Source organism: Garra rufa, chromosome 10 (assembly GCF_049309525.1).
Source record: "Garra rufa chromosome 10, GarRuf1.0, whole genome shotgun sequence".
NCBI classification, from domain to species: domain Eukaryota; kingdom Metazoa; phylum Chordata; class Actinopteri; order Cypriniformes; family Cyprinidae; genus Garra; species Garra rufa.
The window spans coordinates 11,735,996-11,760,575 of record NC_133370.1 but is presented as its reverse complement, the minus strand read 5'-3'; the positions used below and the strand labels follow the sequence as shown (position 1 = coordinate 11,760,575).

Here is a 24,580-nt window from a genome sequence, read left to right as displayed (position 1 = left end):
CGGAATAGACAAGCATCAAGTCGCCTAAAAGGTTTTGTGCACTATATTCAAAGTCATATGAAACCATTATAGCTTAATGTGAGGGACAGAACAGAAATTTACATCGTAAAATTAAAGTTGGCGGAAACTCCGCCAATAGTAGCCTATGTTCCTGCACAACCGGAGAGGCTGCAGTTTCAGGACCGCATATCCGCTGGGGCTGTCAGTCATCTCTGTTCAGCATCGCGTCCGGTTACGATAGTCAGTATTAAAACTCCCTCTCTCTTAGACAATGCCAGTTATAATACTTAATACTATAATCTTGTTCTGTCGTATCTATCATATTGCCCAGACGTCTGTGCGTGTGTTTTTGTGTCTATATAGCCTACAGTTTTGTTTATAATGTATATTACAAGAATACAATAGACCTTCTAACTTGTTTTTATTAACATTTTTAAATAGTTTAAAATTGTCCATTTAAGACAAATTTCAGCTATTAAACTGAAAAATTGTTTGTTATTTAAGAATACACATGCACACACATAAAACAAACTATTCATCCTTAATATTTTAAGTCTGCTAAAGAAAACTATTTTGTTATCCATTTTAATGGAAAAGAAAAGTTTGAAGAATTCAGCATAGCTGATGTAAACACCAGTTAAAGATGCTTGCTAGAACGCTTGCAACTTACTAGAATGTGTCGCTAAAAAGAAGCTAATTCACTCAGTTTGTTTTCTATCTGGTGTTTTACCTACATTTACCATTCAGCACTGACTTGTGTTTAAGGCTTAACAGAAAATTACTGGATAATGTCTTAGTAAAAAAATTACCAATACATTGTTTGCCTTTCTTTCTTTTTTTTTTTTTTTTTACAGTGCAGTCATAAAAGTCCTGAGATGTTTTTGTTCCGCAGCTCTGATCTTTGAGAACTGGACTGTTTGTTTTGTATTTTGAAGAGATTTATATTTATCTTTTTTAACAGGTGTTTACCTGAAAATTTCAATTTAGCACTGTGTTGTGTTTTAGGGCTTAACAGAAACGTCTTTTTTTTTTTTACTAATTTTATCATTAGTCTCATTTTAAAGTTAAGTAACTAAAATTGTATAAAAAGTTTGATTTTTAAAAAAGGGTGTGTAAAAATGGTGGTCTAATAAACTTTATTCATTTATCCCCAGAGGCCAAGTTTGTGGATCAAAACTTTGCAGAACTTATTCAAAGGGTTAAATCAGTGATGCCAATAGCAGATGAACTACACAGCAAGGACATGATACATGAAGAAAAATATGCAGAAATCCAAGCAGAAAATACGAATCAAGAAAAAATGAGAAAGCTCTTTGAATCATTAAATTCTGGAGGTGACCAGGTCAAAAGGGCTTTTTATTATCTGCTGGAAAAGCATCAACTATTCCTCTTTAAAGACCTGGGTAAGAGAACTTTTCATTTATGAAGGGGATTTCTGAGGATTTCTACATAATATATGTAATATATGACATGTACTGTGCTTAATATTAACAGGGGGTGTCAGCAAGAAACGCAAGCTTTCTGAACCTGAATCCTCAGTACCATGTAAAAGTGAGTTTACCTTGTTATTAGTAGACGGTCCTTGTTGGAACGTATTTTACAAGTCCCATCTTAACAGTATTGATAGTGGGACAATGTTTATCTGCCACAAAAAAAGTGTAAATAAAAAATTAAATATAAACTATAAAATCTGTCTGTGTCTAGGCCTATTTAGCACATAAAAATAATGAGTGTGTAATACAGCTTTCCTGGGTTAGTGATACATGGGGACAACAAAAGCAGTTCGTTTTTTAACCATTGTTGAAAATAGAAATAGTCCTATGTATTTCGTATTTTTTGTTAATAGACACATCTGATGTTGGATTTGTGTTACAGCTATTTTACTGTATCAATGCTACAGTGCTTACACACAGAAATCAACCACCATTGGGAGAAATATTCCATTAAAAATCTTGCTTGAAAGTTATCATACTGTACAAGTCCAACAGGATTCATAATAACATTCATAATAGATTAAAGCCTACAAGAATGTTTACTTTTATACACTGTAAATAAGCTCATATAAAATATAAAAATATAAAATGTAACGTAATGTATGTGCAAGGATGTCATCAACAAAAACTGTTCATGTGTCTTTTTTGTCACAGGACCTAATACTGAGAGTATTAAACAAGACAATGCTTACTATAACAATTCTAGTATGCAAGCACCAAGACAAGCACCAACAAACATGGTGACCAACACTATTGTGTTGATACATGGTGAGTTAAGATTTTGATGAATGAGAAAAACATTACTAAAGTATTTGTCAGCCATATGCAATGCTATATACTAGGGGTGATGAACGTCGGTCCTGGAGAGCCGCAGCCCTGCAGAGTTTTGCTTCAACCCTAATCAAACAGACCTCAACAATCTAATCACAGAGTCTGAAGGGTTACCAGATAGCTAATGGCAGGAGAATTTTAATTTGGTTTGGAGCTGAACTCTGCAGGGCTATGGCTCTTCAGGACCGGAGTTCGCCACCCCTGCTATATACAAGACACCATACAGTGTGTATACAATTGTGATTCACTTTAATTTATGTGTGAACACCACTAACTGTAAATATTATCTTTGTGCTTTATGTTATTGATGCTAGAGCAAAGACCTCCTTGTAACATGGACATTATTCCCAATAAAAATGAAATTGTAGCCAAAATAGAAAGAAAGCCCCCTGCACCCAAAAAGAAGAAACCATCGGTTTTGAAGAAAGAGAAGAACCCTCCTGCACCAAAGAAGGAGAAGAGAACTTCCACACCTAAAAAAATGCCCACACCCAAAGCTGAGAAGAAAACCCCTGCACTCAAAACAGAAAAGAAAACTCCTACACCCAAGAAAGAAAAGAAAACTCCTGCACCCAAAGAGGAGAAGAAAACTCATGGACCCAAGAAGGAGAAGAAAACGCCTGCACTCAAGAAGGAGAAGAAAACTCCTGCAACCAAGACAGAAAAGAAAACTCCTGCACCCAAGAAGGCGAAGAAACCTCCTGCACCAAAGAAAGCAAAGCCTCCTGCACCCAAAAAAGCGCAGAAGCCTCCTGCACTCAAAAAAGCGAAGAAGCCTCCTGCACCCAAAAAAGCGAAGAAGCCTCCCGCACCCAAGAAAGCGAAAAAACCTCCTGCACCCAAGAAAAAGAAATCAGCAGTGTGAAAATGATGGAATACTAAAAAAAAGAACTATTTCAGATCAGGAGTGTCAAACTCAGTTGCTGGAGGGCCGTAGCCCTGCAGAGTTTTGTTCCAACCCTGCTTCAACACTATGCAGTTTTCAATTAAAGGGGTCATCGGATGCAAAACTAACTTTTAGATGTTGTTTGAACATTAATGTGTGTTGGCAGGTTTGTGTACACAACCACCCTACAATGATAAAAATCCACCCAGTGGTATTTTTTAGTCTTTAAAAGAAATATCCCTTTTTGAAAATCAGGTGATTCTCAGCTTCTTGTCGTTTTGACGAAACACAGTTGATTGACATTAGCGTCTTACCTTAGACCCGCCCTCACCGAGCTGAAACAGTCCGAATGCCATTGCCGTTGTGTGACTCACGTGCAGAGGAAGACACTGAGTGATTGAGGTGTTCTGTTGTTGGATATAATAATGAACATAGCAGTAGTCATTTACTCCAGACACCTGAGCTGCTGAAGATGCAGAGGACAACGTTACTTTCGCTTTTAAACAAAAGCGCCGGCCCGATCTACATATGCATCTATGTTCGTGTGAATCGTTCGTGTTGGAGCTTCACCCACAGCAGAAGTCAGTAGAAGGGTTTTTTATGCATCTTTGCAAATGGCCTTTCTTAATAATGTGCTTGTTGGCAAGTTTTGCTGATGAAAGCAGCTTAATGCAGCTAAAGGCAGCTAAATGTGGCTAAAGTAAACATTACATTACTCATAATCCCAGAGAGGGGCGGGGCGAGCAGAGCTCAATGGCATTTAAAGGGGCCATGTCTTAAAATGAGTTGAGTTTTTGCAGAGCTGATTTTGACAAGGTAAAAGCCTGTTTTTTTACACTACTATTGAAAATTTTTAACCAAAGTATATTAGAGACTTTTCATTTAGGCCCTTAAGAATCATATGAACTTGCGGAAAAAGGGCATCCGATGACCCCTTTAAGCCTGAAGGACTTGATTGGTTGGATCAGGTGCTTAATTAGGGGTCATCTAAACTCTGAAAGGGCTACTGCCCTCCAGGGCCTGAGTTTGACACCCCTGTTTTAGATCTTTGTCAGATCTAGATAGATCTGTCTCAGCATCCAGTGCTTGGAATGATTGTGCTGTTTGTAACTTTTAAACATTTTGCTGTTTTCTATCATTGTTACTCAAAGTAAAAAAAGAAAAAAAAAAGTATTTTCAGTGTTTTGCCGTTTTCCTTTCTTTCTTTTCTAATTTTTGATGATGATGAAAAATTGGATAAAAAGAAAATAAATAATTATAACCCCCTTAAATATGTTGCAATGGCATAAATGGATTTTTTTTTTTTTACTACATACAACAACTGCAGAGGAATCTGGACATAACCAAAATAAAGCCAGATGAAGATGCTAATGCCAAAGCTTGATGACTCCAGAACCGGACAGTCTCATAAAGGACTCTTCGTTGTGGCAGCTCAGTGTTTTACATTTATGTAAGGAAAAGGACCATTTTAATCCAAATGTAATTTAATCCACACAACAAAACCTAGAAAAAGATTTCAAAACCGCTTAATCGGCCATTTTCAGTAACATTTTACATGACTAAATATGTTTATGTGCCTGCTTTTGTGCATTTAACATAAATAATATCCAGCAGATACCTGTAAAATGTAATCTGTGTGGAAATATTACGTTATTATTATATTTAGTCTGTAAAAGGCTTTTAACAGAGGCCAAAAATGCTGAGGACCTACATAAGAGGAGGCAGGCACTGATCCGGGAGTCAGCCATTTTAAGGGCTGTCTCAATTGCAAATTTTATAGTGTGCACATGATGTACTCATGGTTATTTTATGTTAACCCAAACATTTTAGCGTAGTTTTTGTGGGACAGGACAGTCGCAACAGCGGTTGTAATGAGCACGGATATTTTGCATTGTCCTCAGGAATAGTTCTCAGTGCTGCCGTCTTGCCATTTCTTTGGTAAATATGTTTTATTTAATCTATAAAACTGTCCCTTTGCTGTAAAAAAAAAAAAAAAAAATGAATGCAAAGCTAATTAGTGAGACGAGATGTCAGTCACTTAAACCAGATACACTGGCCTTTTCACTACAATTATATATTTAATTTTTAGGCTACTTCTAAAATTCTTGTTAAAGGAGTTTAAATGTAAGAAATATTGTATACATGTTTAAACGGTAATATATGTTGTATTAATAACTGTATTTAACGAAAATAAAGGCAATTAGGCAAAGGAAGAAGAAAGAAAGAGATGTCAAAAAATGATATGTCCAAATAAATAAAAAAGAAACGAAACTAACAACAGTTAGGAAAACCTAACTGAAAATAAATAAATAAAAATTATGGGCATCCGCCCAAGTGCACTGCCAAAGGTATAAACTGGAATAAGGGACCATGGTTGTTGCATCTTAGGTTCAGAGGGAAATGTCTTTACCATATTTGTATACTTTTATCATCGAATCAATATAAGCTGGCATGCTTTAATTTTGTGTTGCTAGAGGTAAATAACGTATAGCCTACTAAAACTGAAACTAAACTAGGCCTGTATATAAACTAAACGTGTTCACAAAACAAAAATTAAACAAAGTCCACAGCAATGGACGGCACTAAAACTTTTATATATATTAAGATTATAGAGAGCACCCTCATTAATTTTAGTAGCACCCCCAGTGATGCGGTTGATTACGTAGCCTGTTCTTCAGACGGAGCTTCTTTCACAGGCTTTTAGCTGCTTTGTTTTTTTTTTTAGTTTCAATAACCACCAGATAGCGCTGTTTTCGACACTTTCAAAGCTTTGACTCTTTTGCCGAAACAGTCCGAGGAAAGTTTCAGGGCTTCATTTGCCTGTCACTATCGTGTCACGTCCTGCTTGTTTACTTCTAACAGGAAGACGCTCTCACTTCTTTTACGCAAAGCCTTATGGGACCAAGCTAGGAAACCTGTGGATACTGCTTTCGTTTGAGAAGGCGGAAACTCTCTTTCTTTACATGTAAAACGTTTAGCTAAACACAATTTTGCAATCATGTAGACACGGTACATTTAGACGTGAAAAGTAATTAACTAGCTGATCAGCATATCATTTTATTTCGCGGATAAAGGTTATTGTTATTATCCAACAAGATGAGCAGCTCTGGTAAGTAAGAGAAACGCTTGTTTTATGCACTGAAAACATGAACCACAAGACCTGGGTATGAATCTGCAGTTTGTATTAATTATGTAAGTTTATAAAACTAACCAGCCTTAAGAAACAAACGTGAATATACTGAAAAATATAATGCAGCAGGTGAACTCGGCTAAAGTGGGCAACTTTTTGTGATACGTATGTGCAATTAAGATACTTATAAATGCTTATTTCTCTTTATTATTTTTAAGGACCAGCTATATTATTTCAATTTGAATACCGGTGTTGTGCCGAAATCTGTGACCCGTCGAAAACTGTGACCAGGGGTCGCTGTTCAGCAAATATTGGCGCGGGAGCGCGCACACGTTGAATCAGACGCTGAAACGGAATGATCATCGTCGCAGTGATGCTGTAAAATAAGTTTCATGTTTTAAAGAAATAACGACTATTGGACAAACTAGATATTGTGGCATCAAAATGCTTGCATAGAGAAGACATTTATCATTAATGCTGTGCTGTTGTTGTCTGTGTTACTACTATGAATGGTTTAGGTTTAAATAACATTCTCATTAATGGATAGGCTCTTTTTTTTATTCTTATTACTATTAAATTCAATTACCCAGTATAGTTTGTGCTTTACAAATGCATACCACTCTGCGATATTAGCCTATATAGTATGAGTCACTGGATCTGGTCTCCTACCGAAATATGTGATCTCTTTTTATTTCAAATAACACATTGTAATATTCAATAAAGTGACTCATGTGATGTGATCCTCTTTTTTATTTTAAAAAGCATATAGATCAGATATTGAGAAATCTATACTGTAGATACAATATAGGGTCACAGAATCTGACAGGTCAAATTCATAGCTACCTCTTTTTATTCTATAATTTTTTAATAAAGTAACTCATGTAATGTGTGACCATCTCCCCTTTCTGTTTTATAAGGCATATTGATAAGATGCTGAGAAATCAGTAGGTACAGTAGAGTCACAGAATCTGACAGGTCAAATTCATTGTAATTTGTCTTTTAAATAAAACTGTTCATTTTCTACCTTGCGCATGCTTTGACACTTTATTGAAGGTTTTTTATTGTAATGATTTGTAAAATAACAGTGTTTCTCTGTAGAACATTTAGTGCTTTCATTGTAATAATCTAGGTAAAATCTGTCAAATAAGGTTTTTACACTGTAAAAAAAAACGGTCAAACAACTGGCAGCTATAACTGCCAAACAAAAATCATAAAGTAAAAGTAAAATATCCTAATTGAAACAAGAAAAAATCTGTAAAATAAAGATGTTTGTCCTTAAAAGCTTTAAATGACAATATCTGTAAAATTATTGTTTTTGCACTTTATTTTTAATTAAGATTTTCTTTTACCCTTTTTTTTACAGTGTACCGAAATATGTGACTCTTCTTAATTTCATTATAACTGACTATAATATTCAGTAAAGTGACCATCTTCCCTTTCTGTTTTATAATGCATATTGATCATATATTGAGAGAAATCTATCAAAAATTATACAATATGCATTAAGTAAAGTAAAAATTAGTCCAGAATAGAGCTGCACGACTAATTTTGCACTGCAATAGAAGGGTTAATATTATGAAAATGCACAAGCCTCTAGGTTGGTTATTGGTGAAGGATAGGGTAATTGATTCTCTGTTGTATTTTATAAGACATATCTCTGTATCAAGAGTTCCAAGTGTATTGTACTGTCAACTTTTGTATATTAGTGCTAGTCATAAATTTAATACCAGGCATGCATTAAAAGGATATTTTCTTTTTTGCTTTCTGTTTCGAAAACTAATTCAAAGCAACGGACTGTAATGTATAGAAGAATGAAAACATGGAATGAATTGCCATCGTATATACATGTTTTAAGTGTAAAATGAGGTTTAAAAAATTGTTGAAGAAATATTTAATGGCACAGTACTAAGTGGATTGTTGATGTTGATGTTTTTAAAAGTTAAAGTTTGAATTTCTTTATATATAATATAATAAATGCACACTCCAAATCAAAGCAATACAAAATATTTTAATGATATATATATATATATATATATAAATGTAATTAATCTTGATGAACTGTACAATTGTCAGAACTAAGAAAGAGTCTAAAAGAATTAAGAGGATGAATAATGATTTTACTCTATTGTGTATCAGTGATAATACACTAGCATACAATTTGTGTAAGTCATGGCTTATTATTAACACAGTTATTATGAAATAAAGAAGAGTCACATATTCCGGTAGCAATGAATTTGACCTGACAGACTATGACTCTACTGTATCTACATATTTCTCAATATCTAATTAATATGCTTTATAAAACAGAAAGGGGAGATGGTCACACATTACATGAGTTACTTTATAAAAAAAATTATAAAATAAAAAGAGGTAGTTATGAATTTGACCTGTCAGATTCTGTGACCCTATTGTATCTACAGTATAGATTTCTCAATATCTGATCCATATGCTTTTTAAAATAAAAAAGAGGAGATGGTCACACATCACATGAGTCACTTTATTGAATATTACAATGTGTTATTTGAAATAAAAAGAGATCACATATTTCGGTAGTTGACCAGATCCAGTGACTCATACTATATAGGCTAATATCTCAGAGTGGTATGCATTTGTAAAGCACAAACTATACTGGGTAATTGAATTTAATAGTAATAAGGATAAAAAATGAGCCTATCCATTAATGAGAATGTTATTAAAACCAAAACCATTCATAGTAACACAGACAACAACCACACAGCATTAATGATTAATGTCTTCTCTATGCAAGCATTTCGATGCCACAATATCTAGTTTGTCCAATAGTCGTTATTTCTTTAAAACATGAAACTTATTTTACAGCATCACTGCGACGATGATCATTCCGTTTCAGCGTCTGATTCAACGTGTGCGCGCTCCCGCGCCAATATTTGCTGAACAGCGACCCCTGGTCACAGTTTTCGACGGGTCACAGATTTCGGCACAACACCGGTCATATAAATTGTTATTGGCAGGACATAAACATTTTGAGGACTCCAGACAAATTTATTTTTAGGTAAAGTGGACTAGCTGGACTGGTAAAGTGGCCCATCCCTTATTTATTGAAAAATATTCTGCATCTTAATTAAAAACACATGATTTATTAACACATGATCAGACAAACATATTTAACGTAATATTTTTACTCATAACCTTCAGGTTATGAGTAAAATAAATTGTGTAAACCCACATGATGACATTAAATTTGATGAAATCTGAATATCAGAATATCGATAAAAGTGAAATCTATATATTAAACATGCAACTCTAACACAACCAACAACAAATGGGTTGAACATGTAGCCTAATAAGAGGAACATTTAAAATGGTATATGTAAAAATGTTTTTGTCTATGCTCTCTTAATATTTTAAAAAAAAAATTATTGTGTCCATATTTTAAAGCTTTATATTCTACATCTATTTTTTTCTTCTCTAATCCTTCCTTTTTATTCTTTTCTTTTTTCCTACTGTTTTCATATATTTTTATTTTTGGGTGAACTAACCATTTAAATAACTTAATTTTTATACCTCCACAAGTGCATTTATTATGTTCCCTTGTTTATCTAAGAGTGCACTTTTTCTTGTTTAAAACCCAGCCAAAACGCAGTGTGAACGTTCTAATCTAGGGATGCCCAAACTCGGTTCTGGGCCAGTGTCCTGAAGAGTTCAGCTCCAACCTCAATTAAGCTGCTAATTAGGCTCTTACTAGGTATACTGGAAACTTCCCAGCAGGTGTGTTGAGGCAAGTTGGAACTAAACACAGCAGGACACCGGCCCTCCAGGACCAGGTTTGGCCATCCCTGCTCTAAACTGTTAAGTACAGAAAACAATATGCACAGCATACGCACTGCAAATAGAGTATATTCGGTTCTCAGACAAATGTATTTTCTTTCAGAATTTCCTGGTATAATTTAGAATTCTTTGTTCCATGAGGTTGTTGTCTGAAAACAAATGCAGAAAAACAGACCCAAGCCATGATACTACCACCACCATGTTGGAATGCAGTGTTTTTGATCTCCAAATATAATTCAAGTTTCTAGTAAATCAGCTGAGTGAGTCCTTAGCCATTTTCATCAATCATGTTTTACACTTGAGCTGGTAATGCTAGCACTTTCTATTTAATCTGTTATTCTATTTATTTATTTTAAAAACCTTTCTACACATACTATGTCAGGTTAACTAGTATGTGTCATAGTACTTACAAATTGTTGCTTTTTGTTAATGTGATTGCTTCTATTGTTCTTCTGATTTGTAAGGCGCTTCGGATAAAAGCGCCTGCCAAATAAATAAATGTAAAGTGTGGTATCGTCATTTGGTATCGGGGCATTTTAAGTACAAGAGCTCAGTATCGAGCATCCCTAACTAGCACCGTTCTTCTACATTAATTTCTTTACATGTCCTTCCAAGTAAAATGCATGTTACTCATTCTAGTGGTTCACTTGGACTGTTTTTTTCCCCTCCTGACTACAGGTTGGAGTGCTGCTGTCATGAATTCTCTGTTAGATCAGTTACAACAATTCAAAGCAGAACTGGACAATAAGCCTCAAAGAGATACATATTTAACAGGTAATGTAGTTTGCTGGTTCTTTCAGAAAGGAGTAATGCCTTATGTAATACTATGTGAAGAATAAAAACCTGCTAAGTTTGCACAACTTATTAAAAGGCCTATATTAATCATTACCACTGCCATGATTAAGTAAATGTATGGCTGAATTCAAAATCGGTTACTAAAGTAATATGCTATGTTGTTCAGCTCCAAGCCCAAGTCTATCGAACTGTGTCCCCAAAAGTTACCCCTACTAACGTTCATTTTCTTGCACATTCTTTAAAGTAAAATGCATGAACGCTAATTCACTTGGTCTGATTTTTTCTTTTTCTTTTTCTTTTTTTTTTATTGACTACAGGTTGGAGCACTGATGTCATAAAATCACTTTTAGGTCTAATACATCAATACAAAGAGAAAAAAGACAATGAGCTGAAAAGAGATGCATACTTACCAGGTAATGTTGTTTGATTGTTCTTTTGAGAAGGAGTAAAATAAAAACCTAGGTTTGTACAATTTATCATGAGCCTATATTAATCATTATCACTACCATGAGTAAATGTATGGCTGAATTCAGAATAGCATACTACTGCATTATTATTACTAGTAAATACAGTATGCTATGTTAGTCTAGCACCTAATCCCAAAGTATGCCTCCTGCAAATGAATAACCAGCTAGGGAATATCATCCCTATAGGGAGTCCCTTCCGCAGGATTTGATGATATTGTCACTAGTACTTATTTTCTTCTACATTAATTTCCTTACACATCCTTTAAAGTAAAATGTATGCAAAGACTGCTTGTTCAGAGAGGCTGATATTTTTCCCTGACTACAGGTTGGAGCAGTGCAGACTCTGTCATTGAATCGCTAGTACAAAAAATAACACAACTAGGAGATGAACTAGACAGAGTGCTGAAAATGGAAATATCCACTGGTAATGTTATTTATTATTACTTTCAGAAGAGAGTATTGTGTTATGTAAAACTATGTGATAAATAAAAATATGCCAAATATGCCTTAATACATTCTGTTAAAATACATCCAGCCATAGATGCTGGTATGGCAATAAAAGCAGGCAAAGAAACACAGATCCCAAGTGAATTGAACTGTGTTCCAACAAGTTTCCCCTACTATAAGCTGTACCCCCTACTACAGGCTATGCCCCCTACAAAGAAACATCCAGCTTGGAAATGTTATCAAAGCTTCTTCACTGGGAATCAATGATGTTGTCACTAGCACTGCTCTTTTTCTGCATTAATTTCCTTGTGCATTTTTCAAAGTAAAATGTATCTAATTCAGACCACTGGTTCTGTTGGGCTGATTTTTCCCTCCTACAGGTTGTAGCGCTGCAGACTCAATGACTGATAGTGCTGTCATAGAACATCTAGAACATCTAGTACATCAAAGCAGAGATGAACTAGACACAAGGCTGCTAATGGATAACCCAACTGGTAATATTCCTTATCCCAATGTGGTTTGTACCAATTTAGCCTTTTTATGATCAACAGATGAACTCTTACACATGTCTGTGAATGATTTTTGTTAAACAATAAAAGTTTTTTTTTTGCTTGAAACACTGATGGGATTTAGTTGTAATTAAATACATTATTTTATTCCAAAAGTATATTTATTATACTTATAGCAGATTACAACATGTAAAGTAGATATAACATTTGGGAATATGGTTATGCAATTTAAAATAATATGCAATGTCATGGTATTTGCAGTAATTATGGCCACTCTCACTAGCATTAAAGGTACTGTAATTTTTTCAATATTTTTAAAGGTACAGCAGTTTTTAATACCATGTCTGTAAAGTCTCTTAAAAATGCGTTTTGAGACATCACACCTGTGTCTGTTACCACTACCACAAGCTATGCCCCCTTGGGCCCATACAAAAAATATCCAGCTAGGGAATGTCATTAGAGCCCCTTCCTCAGGATTTGAGGATGTTGTCACGAGTACTGTTTTTATTTTACATTTATTTCCTTGCGCATCCTTTAAAGTAAAATGTATGCAAAGACTGCTGGTTCAAAGAGGCTTTTTTTCCTCTTGACTACAGGTTGGAGCACTGCTGACAGAGAATCTCTGGCATGTATTATTATGCAAATAGGAGATATACTAGAAAAATCGCCGGAATTCATGCAATTAATTGGTAATGTTATTTACTACTACTTTCAGAAAAGAGTATTGTGTTATGTAAAACTATGTGAAAAATAAAAATGGCAAGTTTGCACAATTTATCATAGGTTTATATTAATCATTACCATTGCCATGATTAAGTAAGTCTATGGAATATGATCTATGGCAAATCATGAATTTGTAATGGTCTTGTAATTTATAATAGCAAAAGCTACTCAATTGCTCTTATTAGTAAAAGTAATGAAGCACAGCCAGCCTATCTGTGCCAAATTTGTCATTTCAGATGAACAACACGGAAGAAAAATGGATAAATCAATTGGTAATGTAATGGTTTTATTCCAGTTTAGCCTTTTTTGTCCCCTTCATATTAACAGATTAACCTTTACACATTTCTGTGAAAGATTTTTGTTAAACAATAAATGTTCTTTGCTTGAAACTGATGGGATTTTGTTGTGATCAAATACATTATTTTATATTATTATTATATTTATAGCAGAAAAAAATGTAGAAAGTATGGTTTTATCCTTATGCAATTATTTTTTCTGAAATTTAATTTAGATATGCAATATTGTATTTGCAGTAGTTATGGCCATTCTCTAGCATTAAAGGTACTGTAAGTTTTACAGTATCTTAAAAGGTACAACCATTTTTTTAAGGCTGGGCGTAACATGCCTGTAATGTCTCAAGAGTTTTGATCCCACCTGTGTCTGTGACAAATAGGCTCAAAAAGACTCAAAGGATTTTCTGTCTGTGAATCATTGTTTGGATTTTGTTGTATCTTACTTTACTACTAGTCTTGCATAGCCAGACCTTCAGACTGATGGCAGGATGTCTGGGAACTTTTTAGTTTTCATAGACCTAGAAAATATTGTTTAGGACAAGGTATTTTTCATTGGCTCAAGTTATAAAATATAGATGTGAATCATTTCCCATTTTTTATTATTTGGGTGATTAGTTTTTACAGTGTAACTATGTTTTTTTTTTTTTTTTTTTACTTTTCTTTATTCTTCTTTATTATTTCTTTTTAAGGATCAGCTATAATATTTCAATTTAAATACAGTTCATATAAAGTGTTATTGGCTGGATATACCAATATAAAGTTTGAGGTCATGCACTCCAGACAAATTCCTTTGTTCACTTGGACTGTTTTTTTTTAAGTCTACAGGTTGGCTACAGGTTGGCTAAAGAGCTCCAGCTCTTCTCTCATGAAATCTCTGTTTGATAAATTACATAAATTTAAAGTAGCACTGGACAATGAGCTGAAAAGTAATACAGGTAATTTAATTTGCTGATTCTTTTAACAAGGAGTAATGCATTATGTAATACTATGTGAAGAATAAAAACCTGCTAAGTTTGCACAATTTATCATAAGCCTATATTAATCATTACCACTGCCATGTTAAGTAAATGTATGGCTGAATTCTGAATGGCATACTAAAGTAATATGCTATGCTGTTCAGCCTGTCTTCTATCTATCACTTAATCCCAAGTCTACCAAACTGTGTCCCCAAAAGTTATCCCAACTACCGCTCTTACATTTAATTTCCTTGCCCATTCTTTGATGTAAAATGCGTGAACACTGCTTCAGCTGGTCTGATTTTTTTTTTTCTTGACTACAGGTTGGAACACTGATATCATCAAATCTCTATTAGGTGTAATACATCAATACAAAGAGGAAAAAGAAAATGAGCTGAAAAGAGAGACATACTTACCAGGTAAAGTTGTTTGGTTTTACTTTTAGAAAGGAGTAATGCATTATATAACACTATGGAAATAATAAAAACCTGTACAATTGTTAATTAAGTTTGTACAATTTATCTTGAGCCTATATTAATCATTACCACTGCCATGAGTAAGTAAATGTATGGCTGAATTCAGAAAAGCATATTATTGCATTATTATTACTGGTAAATATAGTATGCTATGCTAGTTTAGCACCTAATCCCAAGTGTTTTAAATTGTGTCCGACAAGTTACCACTACTACAAGCTATGCCTCTTACAGATAAATATCCAGCTAGGGAATGTCATCAAAGTCCCTCTCTCAGGATTTGATGATATTGTCACTAGTACTGCTTTTCTTTTACATTAATTTCCTTGCATATCCTTTAAAGTAAAATATATGCAAAGGCTGCTGGTTCAGAGAGGCTGATATTTTTCCCTGACTACAGGTTTGAGCACTGCAGACTCAACAATTGATGGTGCTGTCATGGAATCTCTAGAACAAAAAATAACGCAACTAGGAGATGAACTAGACAGAGTGCTGAAAATGGATAAATCCACTGGTAAAGTTATTTACTATTACTTTCAGAAAAGAGTATTGTGTTATGTAAAAACTTTGTGATAAATTAAAATATGCCTTAAAGGGATAGTTCACCCAAAAATGAAAATTTGATGTTTATCTGCTTACCCCCAGGGCATCCAAGATGCAGGTGACTTTGTTTCTTCAGCAGAACACAAACAAAGATTTTTAATGAAAACCGGTGCAGTCTACCAGCCAAATAATGGAAGTGGATGGGCACCAAACCCTTAAAAGTAAAAAAAACAAAAAAAAAAAAAACATGCACAGACAAATCCAAATTACACCCTGTGACTCGTGACGATACAATGATGTCCTAAGTCACGAAACGATCGTTTTTTGCGGAAAAACTGAACAGTATTTATAGCATTTTTTACCTTTGATACACAGGCATGTCCATCTGTCCGGAGCACGAGTTTAGCATCAGGCACGTTACATGTGTACGCGCTCTGACGTAGTATACGCAAACGGCGGAAGCAATCTGTCGCGTGTATACAACACTCATTGTTTACACAGTGCACAGAGATTGTGGGTATAGCGACTATTCAAAATGGTAATTACTTGCACTTATCCTGATTGTTCAAACCGATTTAAAGCTTTACTTAGCTTGTGCAAACTCGCCTGGGACTTTTCACCGATTTACCCTTACGGCGTTTGTGTATACTACGCCAGAGCGCGTACACGTGTAACGAGCCGGATGAAAAGCTTGTGCTCAGGACAGATGGACGTGGCTGTGTATCAAAGGTAAAAAATTATATAAATACTATTCAGTTTCTCGCAAAAAAACTATCGTTTCGTGTCTTAGGACATCAACGTATTGTCACAAGCTGCAGGGTGTAATTTGGATTTGTCTGTGAATGTTTTTTTTTTTTTTTACTTTTAAAGGACTGGTGCCCATCCACTGCCATTATATGGCTGACAGACTTGACTGGTTTTCGTTAAAAATCTTTGTTTGTGTTCTGCTGAAGAAACAAAGTCAACTACATCTTGGATGCCCTGGGGGTAAGCAGATAAACATCAAATTTTCATTTTTGGGTGAACTATCCCTTCATTAATGCATTCTGTTGAAATACATCTTGCCATGAAAATAGCCATAGATGCTGGTATGGCAATAAAAGCAAGCAAAGAAACAAAGATCTCAAGTGTATTGAACCCTACTGTAAGTTGTACCCCCTATTATAGGCTGTGCCCCCTACTATCTAGTTAGGAAATGCTATCAGAGCGTCTTCACTCTTTTTCTACATTAATTTCCTTGTGCATCCTTCAAAGTAATATGTATCTATTCAGACCACTGAACCCCACCCCCCCTGCCCCTGTGTTTACAGGTTGTAGTGCTGCAGACTCAATGACCGATCATAGTGCTGTCATAGAACAGATTCAACATGAACTACAACAAAATGAAGATGCAATTAACATGAAGCTGCTGGAGGATGCAAAATTAACTGGTAATGTTCCTTATCCCTAAGTGATTTGTAACAACTTAGGATTTTTTGTGTGTATTAATAGATTTCTGTGAATGATTTTTGTTAATTTTTTTATTTTTTTTTTGCTGATTGGATTTAGTTGTAATTAAATACAGAAGTATTATATTTATTATTATACTTACAGCTAATTACAACACTTACATTAGAAATAACATTTGGGAATATGGTTGTAGCCTTATGAAATTATTTTTTCTGCAATTGAATGTAAATATACAATATCATTTTATTTGCAGTAATTATGGCCACTCTCACTAGCTTTAAATGTACTGTAAATTTTACAGTATCTACATATAAAACAATAGACATCTATGAACATCTAAATAAGTGTGTGTTTGTGACCATGAAAGTGATGTTTTCCAATGTTTAATGCTTCCTTTAGGGTGGTTGCCTCAAGACAAGTTCAAGTTCAAGACAATGTCAGATTCATTTAAGCTTTGTAGAAAGTATTGTTTACCTGATGAACTTGTGGATCTGGCCACCCATTATACTGAACCAGTGCTCATTAAGAGGAGCAAAGAGCAGACTGAGAAATACTGTGAAGAATATGTGAAGTCTGTGCACGCTTCTGGAACAGGGACATCATCTCAACTGTTATCAAATGACAAGAATCACAGCATCAGAATAGACCAGCTGTTCAATCCCGACTGTGATGGAATCACACCAAAAACTGTGATTCTTGTTGGTGATTCTGGAAAAGGGAAAACTTTCATGCTGCAGAAGATCATGTTGGACTGGGCTTCTGGAAAACTTTACACTGAAAACTTTGATGCAGTTTTTCTTCTGAAGTTTGATGAGCTGAAGTGTATTTCTGAGGAGATGAGCTTGAATGAGCTCTTGAGCTGGAGCTGCAGTTTAACACCAGATCAGATCTCACAGATACTTGAGTTAACACCAGAGAAAGTCCTTTACCTCATTGATGGAATAGATGAGTTCTCAATTGATCCACACATTCAAATGTCATCGCCCACTGATCCATCCCAGAAAGCCCCAATTGTAGACGTACTCAACTGTCTGCTGAGAGATCTCATGCTGTTTGAATCATCTGTGATTGTCACTACTAGATACACAGCTGCTGCTGAATTAAGCAATCTGTTTAAAAGACCTCAGCGTTTCACTGAGATTGTGGGCTTCCCTGAGAGAGTGGTGCAGGAGTACTTCCACAAGTTCTTTCAGGATAAGAAACTCTTCAGGAAAACATTTGAAAGTGTGAAGACAAATGAAAGCCTCCTGGCTGCCTGCTCTGTGCCTTTGCTGTGTTGGATGGTCTGTTTTTGCCTGAAAAAACATGTTACCTTTGACGATCATGTGATGAGAGAACTAAAGACCAACACCTCAATATATGTGCACTTTGTGTCCACTCTACTGGAGCATCATGACCAGAGTCAGTCTGTCCTCAACATGCTGAAGAGCCTGGGTCAGCTGGCAGAGGAAGGGGTGAAGAAGCATCAAGTCCTTTTTGATGAAAAGAGTGTGGCTAAGGCTGGCTTAGATCCTGCTATTACTCCATTCTTGTATAAACATGAATCATTTTTCAAGTTCTATATACATTTAAGCTTTCAGGAGTTTTTTACTGCTCTTTATTATGTCTTGCTGGATGAAGAAGAGTCCTGGTGTAAAGTCAGTGAGCTGTTTAACCTGATGGAATCAGAGGCTGTAATGTACAGGTCATCTCCGATTTTTCGAGGTAGACTGTCAAATTCCATCCCTTCAGTTATCATGTTTCTCTGTGGTCTCTTTAATGAGAAGGTGAGCAGCTCAATCTTTGAAAAATTGAATGTTCCTCAAACCATAAAACTGAAGAAAAAGCAACTGCGAAAAAAGCTGATGGAAATTATTCCTGCAATGACACGGCAGTATGGATTAGAGTTATTTGCTCTCCATTGTCTATATGAGCTCCAGGATGAGAGATTTGTTGCAGAAGCTCTTAAAACACACAGCTTCATTGATCTATCTAACGTTTCTCTGAGGAGCACAGACTGTTGGGTGCTGCTGTACTGTCTTCAATGCTGTCCACACATCAGAGACCTGAACCTCATGTACTGTGATTTAACAGCTGAGAAACTCAAGATTCTTCAGACAGCACTCTGTATGTGTGAGACTCTGAGGTCAGTGCTGCTTGTATGGAGAAACACTCTTTTTTAACATACAATTTGCATTTTATTTTTTATTTTATTTTTAATGTTTATTTTAAATTGAATATTTTTTTTGCATCTGTTTCTGCACCTGCTATTTGCCATCCTTATTTTTTACCCATATATCATTAAATAAGGCTTAATATATTATATTAATATAAATTATTTTTGTTTTTTAATCAAGGTTATCAGTGGAGCACCTGTCAGAAGTTGGAGATTTGATCCAGATTCTTGGTGAAGCAAAAATCTTGAGAGAGCTGAGGTAAATTTACTTATATTGCCCTTTTAAATATAATAATGTAATAGTTGTTTAAATACGTTATCTGTTCTTCTGACATGGTAGAGTTCAGGAGGATGAATACAGTTCTGAAAGTCCCAGGTGGTCACTTGACCTGTCAGTCACCTGTGGAGATGTCTCGTAAGAAACTGTTGCACAACATAATCTTTCTTATCTACTTGATTTCATTCACAGTGAGTGTACGGTGCTGTTGTCAAATGTTCCTCTGCATCTCTGTGTCTGTTCAGGTTGTCTTCGAGCTCCTCAGAGACAAATCCATCATTTCCAGCAGTCTTAAACATCAGTCTTACATGTCCACAATCAGAGATATCCAGCACCGACTGGACAGTCTTCTTACAGAGACTCAGCGAGATGGGAAAAGTAGCAGAAAAGTATGAAAATATTAATTTTGGTATTTCTCTGTTTTAATGAATTAGATTTGCCATTATTCAAACATCTTGTGGTCAAATGTGTTTTGGCAGCTCTTCAGCTCTTGATGAGCATGTCAGTTTGCTGCTTTCTTCATTTCATTCTGTGGGTTTGAAGATGTTAAATCTGAAGCTGGTCAGTCTGAATGAGAGCTGGGCTTCTGGGATCATTTCTCTCGTCCAGAGTTGCACCAGTCTACAAGAGCTCAGGTAAGATGATCTGCATGAGTAAATGATGACTGATAGAACAGAATGTTAATTTACTGGACATAGTATAAATGCAGTCAATCCACATAGATTTGTTCATCATAAATAATACTTCTACTAAAATAATAAAACTCTTTCAAAATTGTTACATTTGAAAGTATTCAATGATTTGCTCTAAAAGCATTATTCTTGTACAAAACACATTTTGATATTTGACAATTTGATTTGTGTAATTTCAATGTTGTAGAGTCAGTGTCACTGGATTGCTTTTGGAGGAGGGCCTCATTTTACTGCAGAAATCACTGACAGATCCACACTGCACTGTGATCATTGAAGGGTTTGTGTGCTCAATAGCTGTTCATTCACTGTGAAAAAGATGTTTTAGGAAGCTCCTTTTTGTTTTAGCCACCAGAAAAATAAGTTGCTTATACAGTGTAGATAGAATAATAGATGGATTCATTGTGGAGTATAAACTCCATGAAACCTCCATTACTTAAATTAGAATATCTAATCTCATTTCTGAAAAGGTATTCTATTTAGTAGGTATGTACTGTAGCTAATAAAATCAATCTTTCCAAATTATTTATAAAATAGGCCAGATTTTTCTTTACCACCACAGCTTTATTAGTTGAAATACACAGTTTCTAAAGTTATTTTATTGTCATTATTTCGCCTGTCTTAAAATATGCACTCAACATATTGGAACAAACCTACATCAAATTGAAAAGCATACTGGTGATGTTTTCAATCTATAATTTATTCTGGTTTCCTTTCATTTTTATCAAGGAGGGAGTGCAGCAAACCCACAGAAGAAAACTGGAGCCACAGCATTAATGAGAAAGTCGAGATTCACTTTAAACCAAACGTTTTGGAAAAGCTGGAAGAGTGAGATCATTTTTGATTTCATAATTAAGTTGGCTTGGGAAAGCCAACTTACTGAAATCCTATTTAAACTACTTCTTCTTCTTCTTCTTCTTCTTTTTCTGGTCGCAAAATTTTTGGACACTAACTCCTCCTTGACCGTTCAAGCTACATACTCCAAACTCGGGTCAGATCTTCTTACTGTTCTGACTTAGTGTGCTATATCTTTTTAGACTGGTTTCAGTTATGATTTTCTTAAAAATTCATATTAAAAATCATAAAAGTCCCATAGACTTTCATTGACCAAAAGTCCATGTCTGTTTGAACTATGTTTAATGTAAACTATCTGTATTTAGTAATGCTAAAATCAGGCTAGTGACTTCCTAGTCATGTTAAATTCATGCTAATGATTTGCTAGTCATGCTAAAATCATGCTAGTGACTTGTTAGTCATGTTAAAATCATGCTAAAATGATGCTAGCGACTTGCTAGTCATGTTAAAATCATGCTAGCGACTTTCTAGTCATGCTAAAATCATGCTATTGACTTGCTAGTCATGCTAAAATCATGCTAGCGACTTGCTAGTCATGCTAAAATCATGCTAGTGGCTTGTTAAAATCATGCTGACGACTTGCTAGTCATGCTAAAATCATGCTAGTGGCTTGTTAAAATCATGCTGGCGACTTGCTAGTCATGCTAAAATCATGTTGGCGACTTGCTAATCATGATAAAATCATGCTAACGACATGCTAGTCATGCTTAAATCCTGCTAGCGACTTTGCTAGTCATGCTAAAATCATGCTAGCGACTATTAAAATCTTGCTAGCGACTTGCTAGTCATGTTAAAATCATGCTGATGATTTGCTAGTCATCCTAAAATTATGCTAGCGACTTCCTAGTCATGCTAAAATCATGCTAGTGACTTGCTAGTCATGTTAAAATCATGCTAATGATTTGCTAGTCATCCTAAAATCATGCTAGCGACTTGCTAGTCATGCTAAAATCATGCTAGCGACTTCCTAGTCATGCTAAAATCATGCTAGTGACTTGCTAGTCATGTTAAAATCATGCTAATGATTTGCTAGTCATCCTAAAATCATGCTAGCGACTTGCTAGTCATGCTAAAATCATGCTAGCGACTTCCTAGTCATGCTAAAATCATGCTAGTGACTTGCTAGTCATGTTAAAATCATGCTAATGATTTGCTAGTCATCCTAAAATCATGCTAGCGACTTGCTAGTCATGCTAAAATCATGCTAGTGACTTGCTAGTCATGCTAAAATCATGCTAGTGACTTGCTAAAATTATGTTAGTGACTTGCTAGTAATGCTAAAATCATGCTAGCGACTTGCTAAAATCTTGCTAGTAATACTAAAATCATGATAACGACTTGCTAATAATGATAAAGTTGTGCTAATGATTTGCTAGTCATCCTAAAATCATGCTAGCGACTTGCTAGTTATGTTAAAATCATGCTAACGACTTGCTAGTCATGTTAAAATCATTCTAACGACTTGCTAGTCATGCTAAAATCACGCTAGCGACTTGTTAAAATCATGTTAGCGACTTGCTAGTCATGTTAAAATCATGCTAGCGACTTGCTAGTCATGTTAAAATAATGCTAGTGGCATGCTAGCAATATGTTAAAATCGTGCTAGTGACATGCTAGTCATGCTAACAACATGCTAGTCATGTTAACAACATGCTAGTCATGCTAACAACATGCTAGTAACATGCTAACGACATGCTAGTAACATGCTAGTCATGCTAACATCTTGTAAACGTCATGCTAACAACATGCTAGTGACATGCTAATCATGCTTGTAACTTGCTAATCATGCTTAAACAAGTAAAAACATACTAGCAACTTGCTTTTAAACTTGTAAAACTTTTTATACTTTAATTTCTTAAACTTTTTAAACTTCTTAAAACGTTAAACTTCTTTAAACTTTCTGGTCCGGCTTTCTCAAGCCAACTTAAAGTTTGTCTCGACAAACTTTTTTATCTAGTTTTTTATATGTTTTTTTTTTTTATATGTTATCTTTCATGCATTAGATATTTCATTTATCATTATCTCTGTTCTCTAGGCTGACCATTTCTAAGCCTAGCTCATCTGGACTGAATCTTCAGCCGCTCCCAGTGTGTCAGTCTTGTGTTCACATTGTTGATTCTGATCAGTGGGTTGAGGTGGAGCCGTCAGTCTGTACAGATGAAGGAGAGTCAGTGTTCAGGATCAGCACTCCGGCGGGTCGATTCGAGTGCAGCAGGACCAGAATACGATGGGTCTGTGCTGGTGACGTCACTCTCCAGTACCGTGCAGTGGATGGACGTTTCCTCAGAGCAGAGCTAGAGAGGCTTCAGTGTGAGCGTATTGGTCCTGTGATTGATGTGACTGTTGTCTCAGGGAAGCTGGAGGAGGCCCATCTGCCTCATTACGCCTGTTTAGCAGAGTCAGACCCCTCTCTCACAGATGCTGTAAAGGTCCTCAGCAAAAGCAATGAAGGAATATTTTTACAATCTGTAGAGTTGAGCCGTTACCATGCCAAAATAGTCCAACCATCCTTTTCTATTATAACTGTAATTACAAGCTGGTTCATAAAGTGGGAAGAACACTGTGATCTTCTTCTCTACATGCGGTGTAAAGATCCTCTCATTCTTCACATCTACTTTTTTCCAGTGAATGATACTTGTTCAAAAGAAAAAGTTGAACAAAATGAAAAATCAAGTCTTTTGATTAGCCATCCCAGACCTGACAAACCATTTCGGTTGAAAACACCTCACCTTCTTGAGGTTCCTGGTGCATCTGTACATCCTGTAGAGGGGATTTCATTTAGAACAGATATTGACCCAAACTTCTTCAAGGTCAGGCAACAACAGGATGGTGACATGCAAATGAATCTTATCCGAGAGGAGGACAGGCAGTCTGTGTGGAAGGCCACAATATGGAAAGATGAATTTGCTCCCGTAAATCCAAGGCAAGTCCAAGATGAGCCGCAACTGAATTCTGATTTTGATAAATCTAAATTTTTTGAGAAACACAGATTGGCTTTCATTAAAAGGGTTAAAAATGTGAAGAGCATTGCAGATAAACTGCATGAGCAGAGAATAATTCATGAGGAACTATATTCTGAAATCACATATACTAATTTGACCAGTCAGGATAGTATGAGAAAGATATGCTCCTATGTGCATTCAAGTGGTGTGATTGCAAAAGGTAAATTCATTGTAATTCTTGAGGAAGAAGAGCCCCATCTCTTTGAAGAACTGGTGCGGTTAGATTCTTTGTGAAATTATTGCTTTAGATGGGCAACTGTGTATTAATGGACAGCCAGATTATACTAAATGAATAAATGGAACTTTAACACTAGTGAGATACATTGATTTCTGAACATAACTGAATTTTTTTTTTTTTTTTTTTTTTTTTTTGCAGCCAACACTTAAATGATCATCTTAACTGTACATAAAAAAATCTGTTAAATAAGTTAAAATGAATGAAGGGTCAAGATTTGTTAAATAAGTTAAATAAATGTGGTAACCAAAACTGTTTAATTTCTTTTTTTCTTCAAAAAATCTTCTTTTGTGTTAATTTATTATGCAGAAGAAATAATGTAGTACAGGTTTGAACATGAAAGTGAGTAAATAATGACAGCATTTTTATGCCTTTAGTGTGTTTTCATAAGCATCCTACGGAGAAAAAAAACCCCTAAGCATTTAGTATTTAGTGACACAATACACCAGTTAGAGACAGACAACCCCCTGTCAAACATCGGAAACTGCTTTCAAAGGCGGAAATCCTGCAGCTCTTTGTGTAACTAATTTCGTTATGCAGTGAACTTTGCGCTTGTTTGTTAGAC

At 35.3% G+C, this 24,580-nt stretch overlaps 1 protein-coding gene across 1 annotated transcript; it reads left to right on the top strand.

Annotated features, from left to right (window-relative positions):
* The first annotated feature begins 6,091 nt into the window (after positions 1-6,091).
* On the top strand, positions 6,092-24,093 carry LOC141343998 (NACHT, LRR and PYD domains-containing protein 1 homolog). The gene is made up of 19 exons (XM_073848715.1): positions 6,092-6,319; positions 10,826-10,921; positions 11,260-11,355; positions 11,735-11,833; positions 12,237-12,350; positions 12,962-13,054; positions 13,325-13,360; positions 14,200-14,316; positions 14,661-14,756; positions 15,211-15,324; positions 16,664-16,783; positions 17,202-18,927; positions 19,139-19,216; positions 19,298-19,372; positions 19,480-19,623; positions 19,714-19,869; positions 20,114-20,203; positions 20,653-20,751; positions 22,814-24,093. Exons 1-19 carry the CDS (start codon positions 6,307-6,309, stop codon positions 24,012-24,014), a joined length of 4,563 nt encoding a protein of 1,520 aa, XP_073704816.1. The 5' UTR covers positions 6,092-6,306; the 3' UTR covers positions 24,015-24,093.
* Positions 24,094-24,580: the final 487 nt, after the last annotated feature.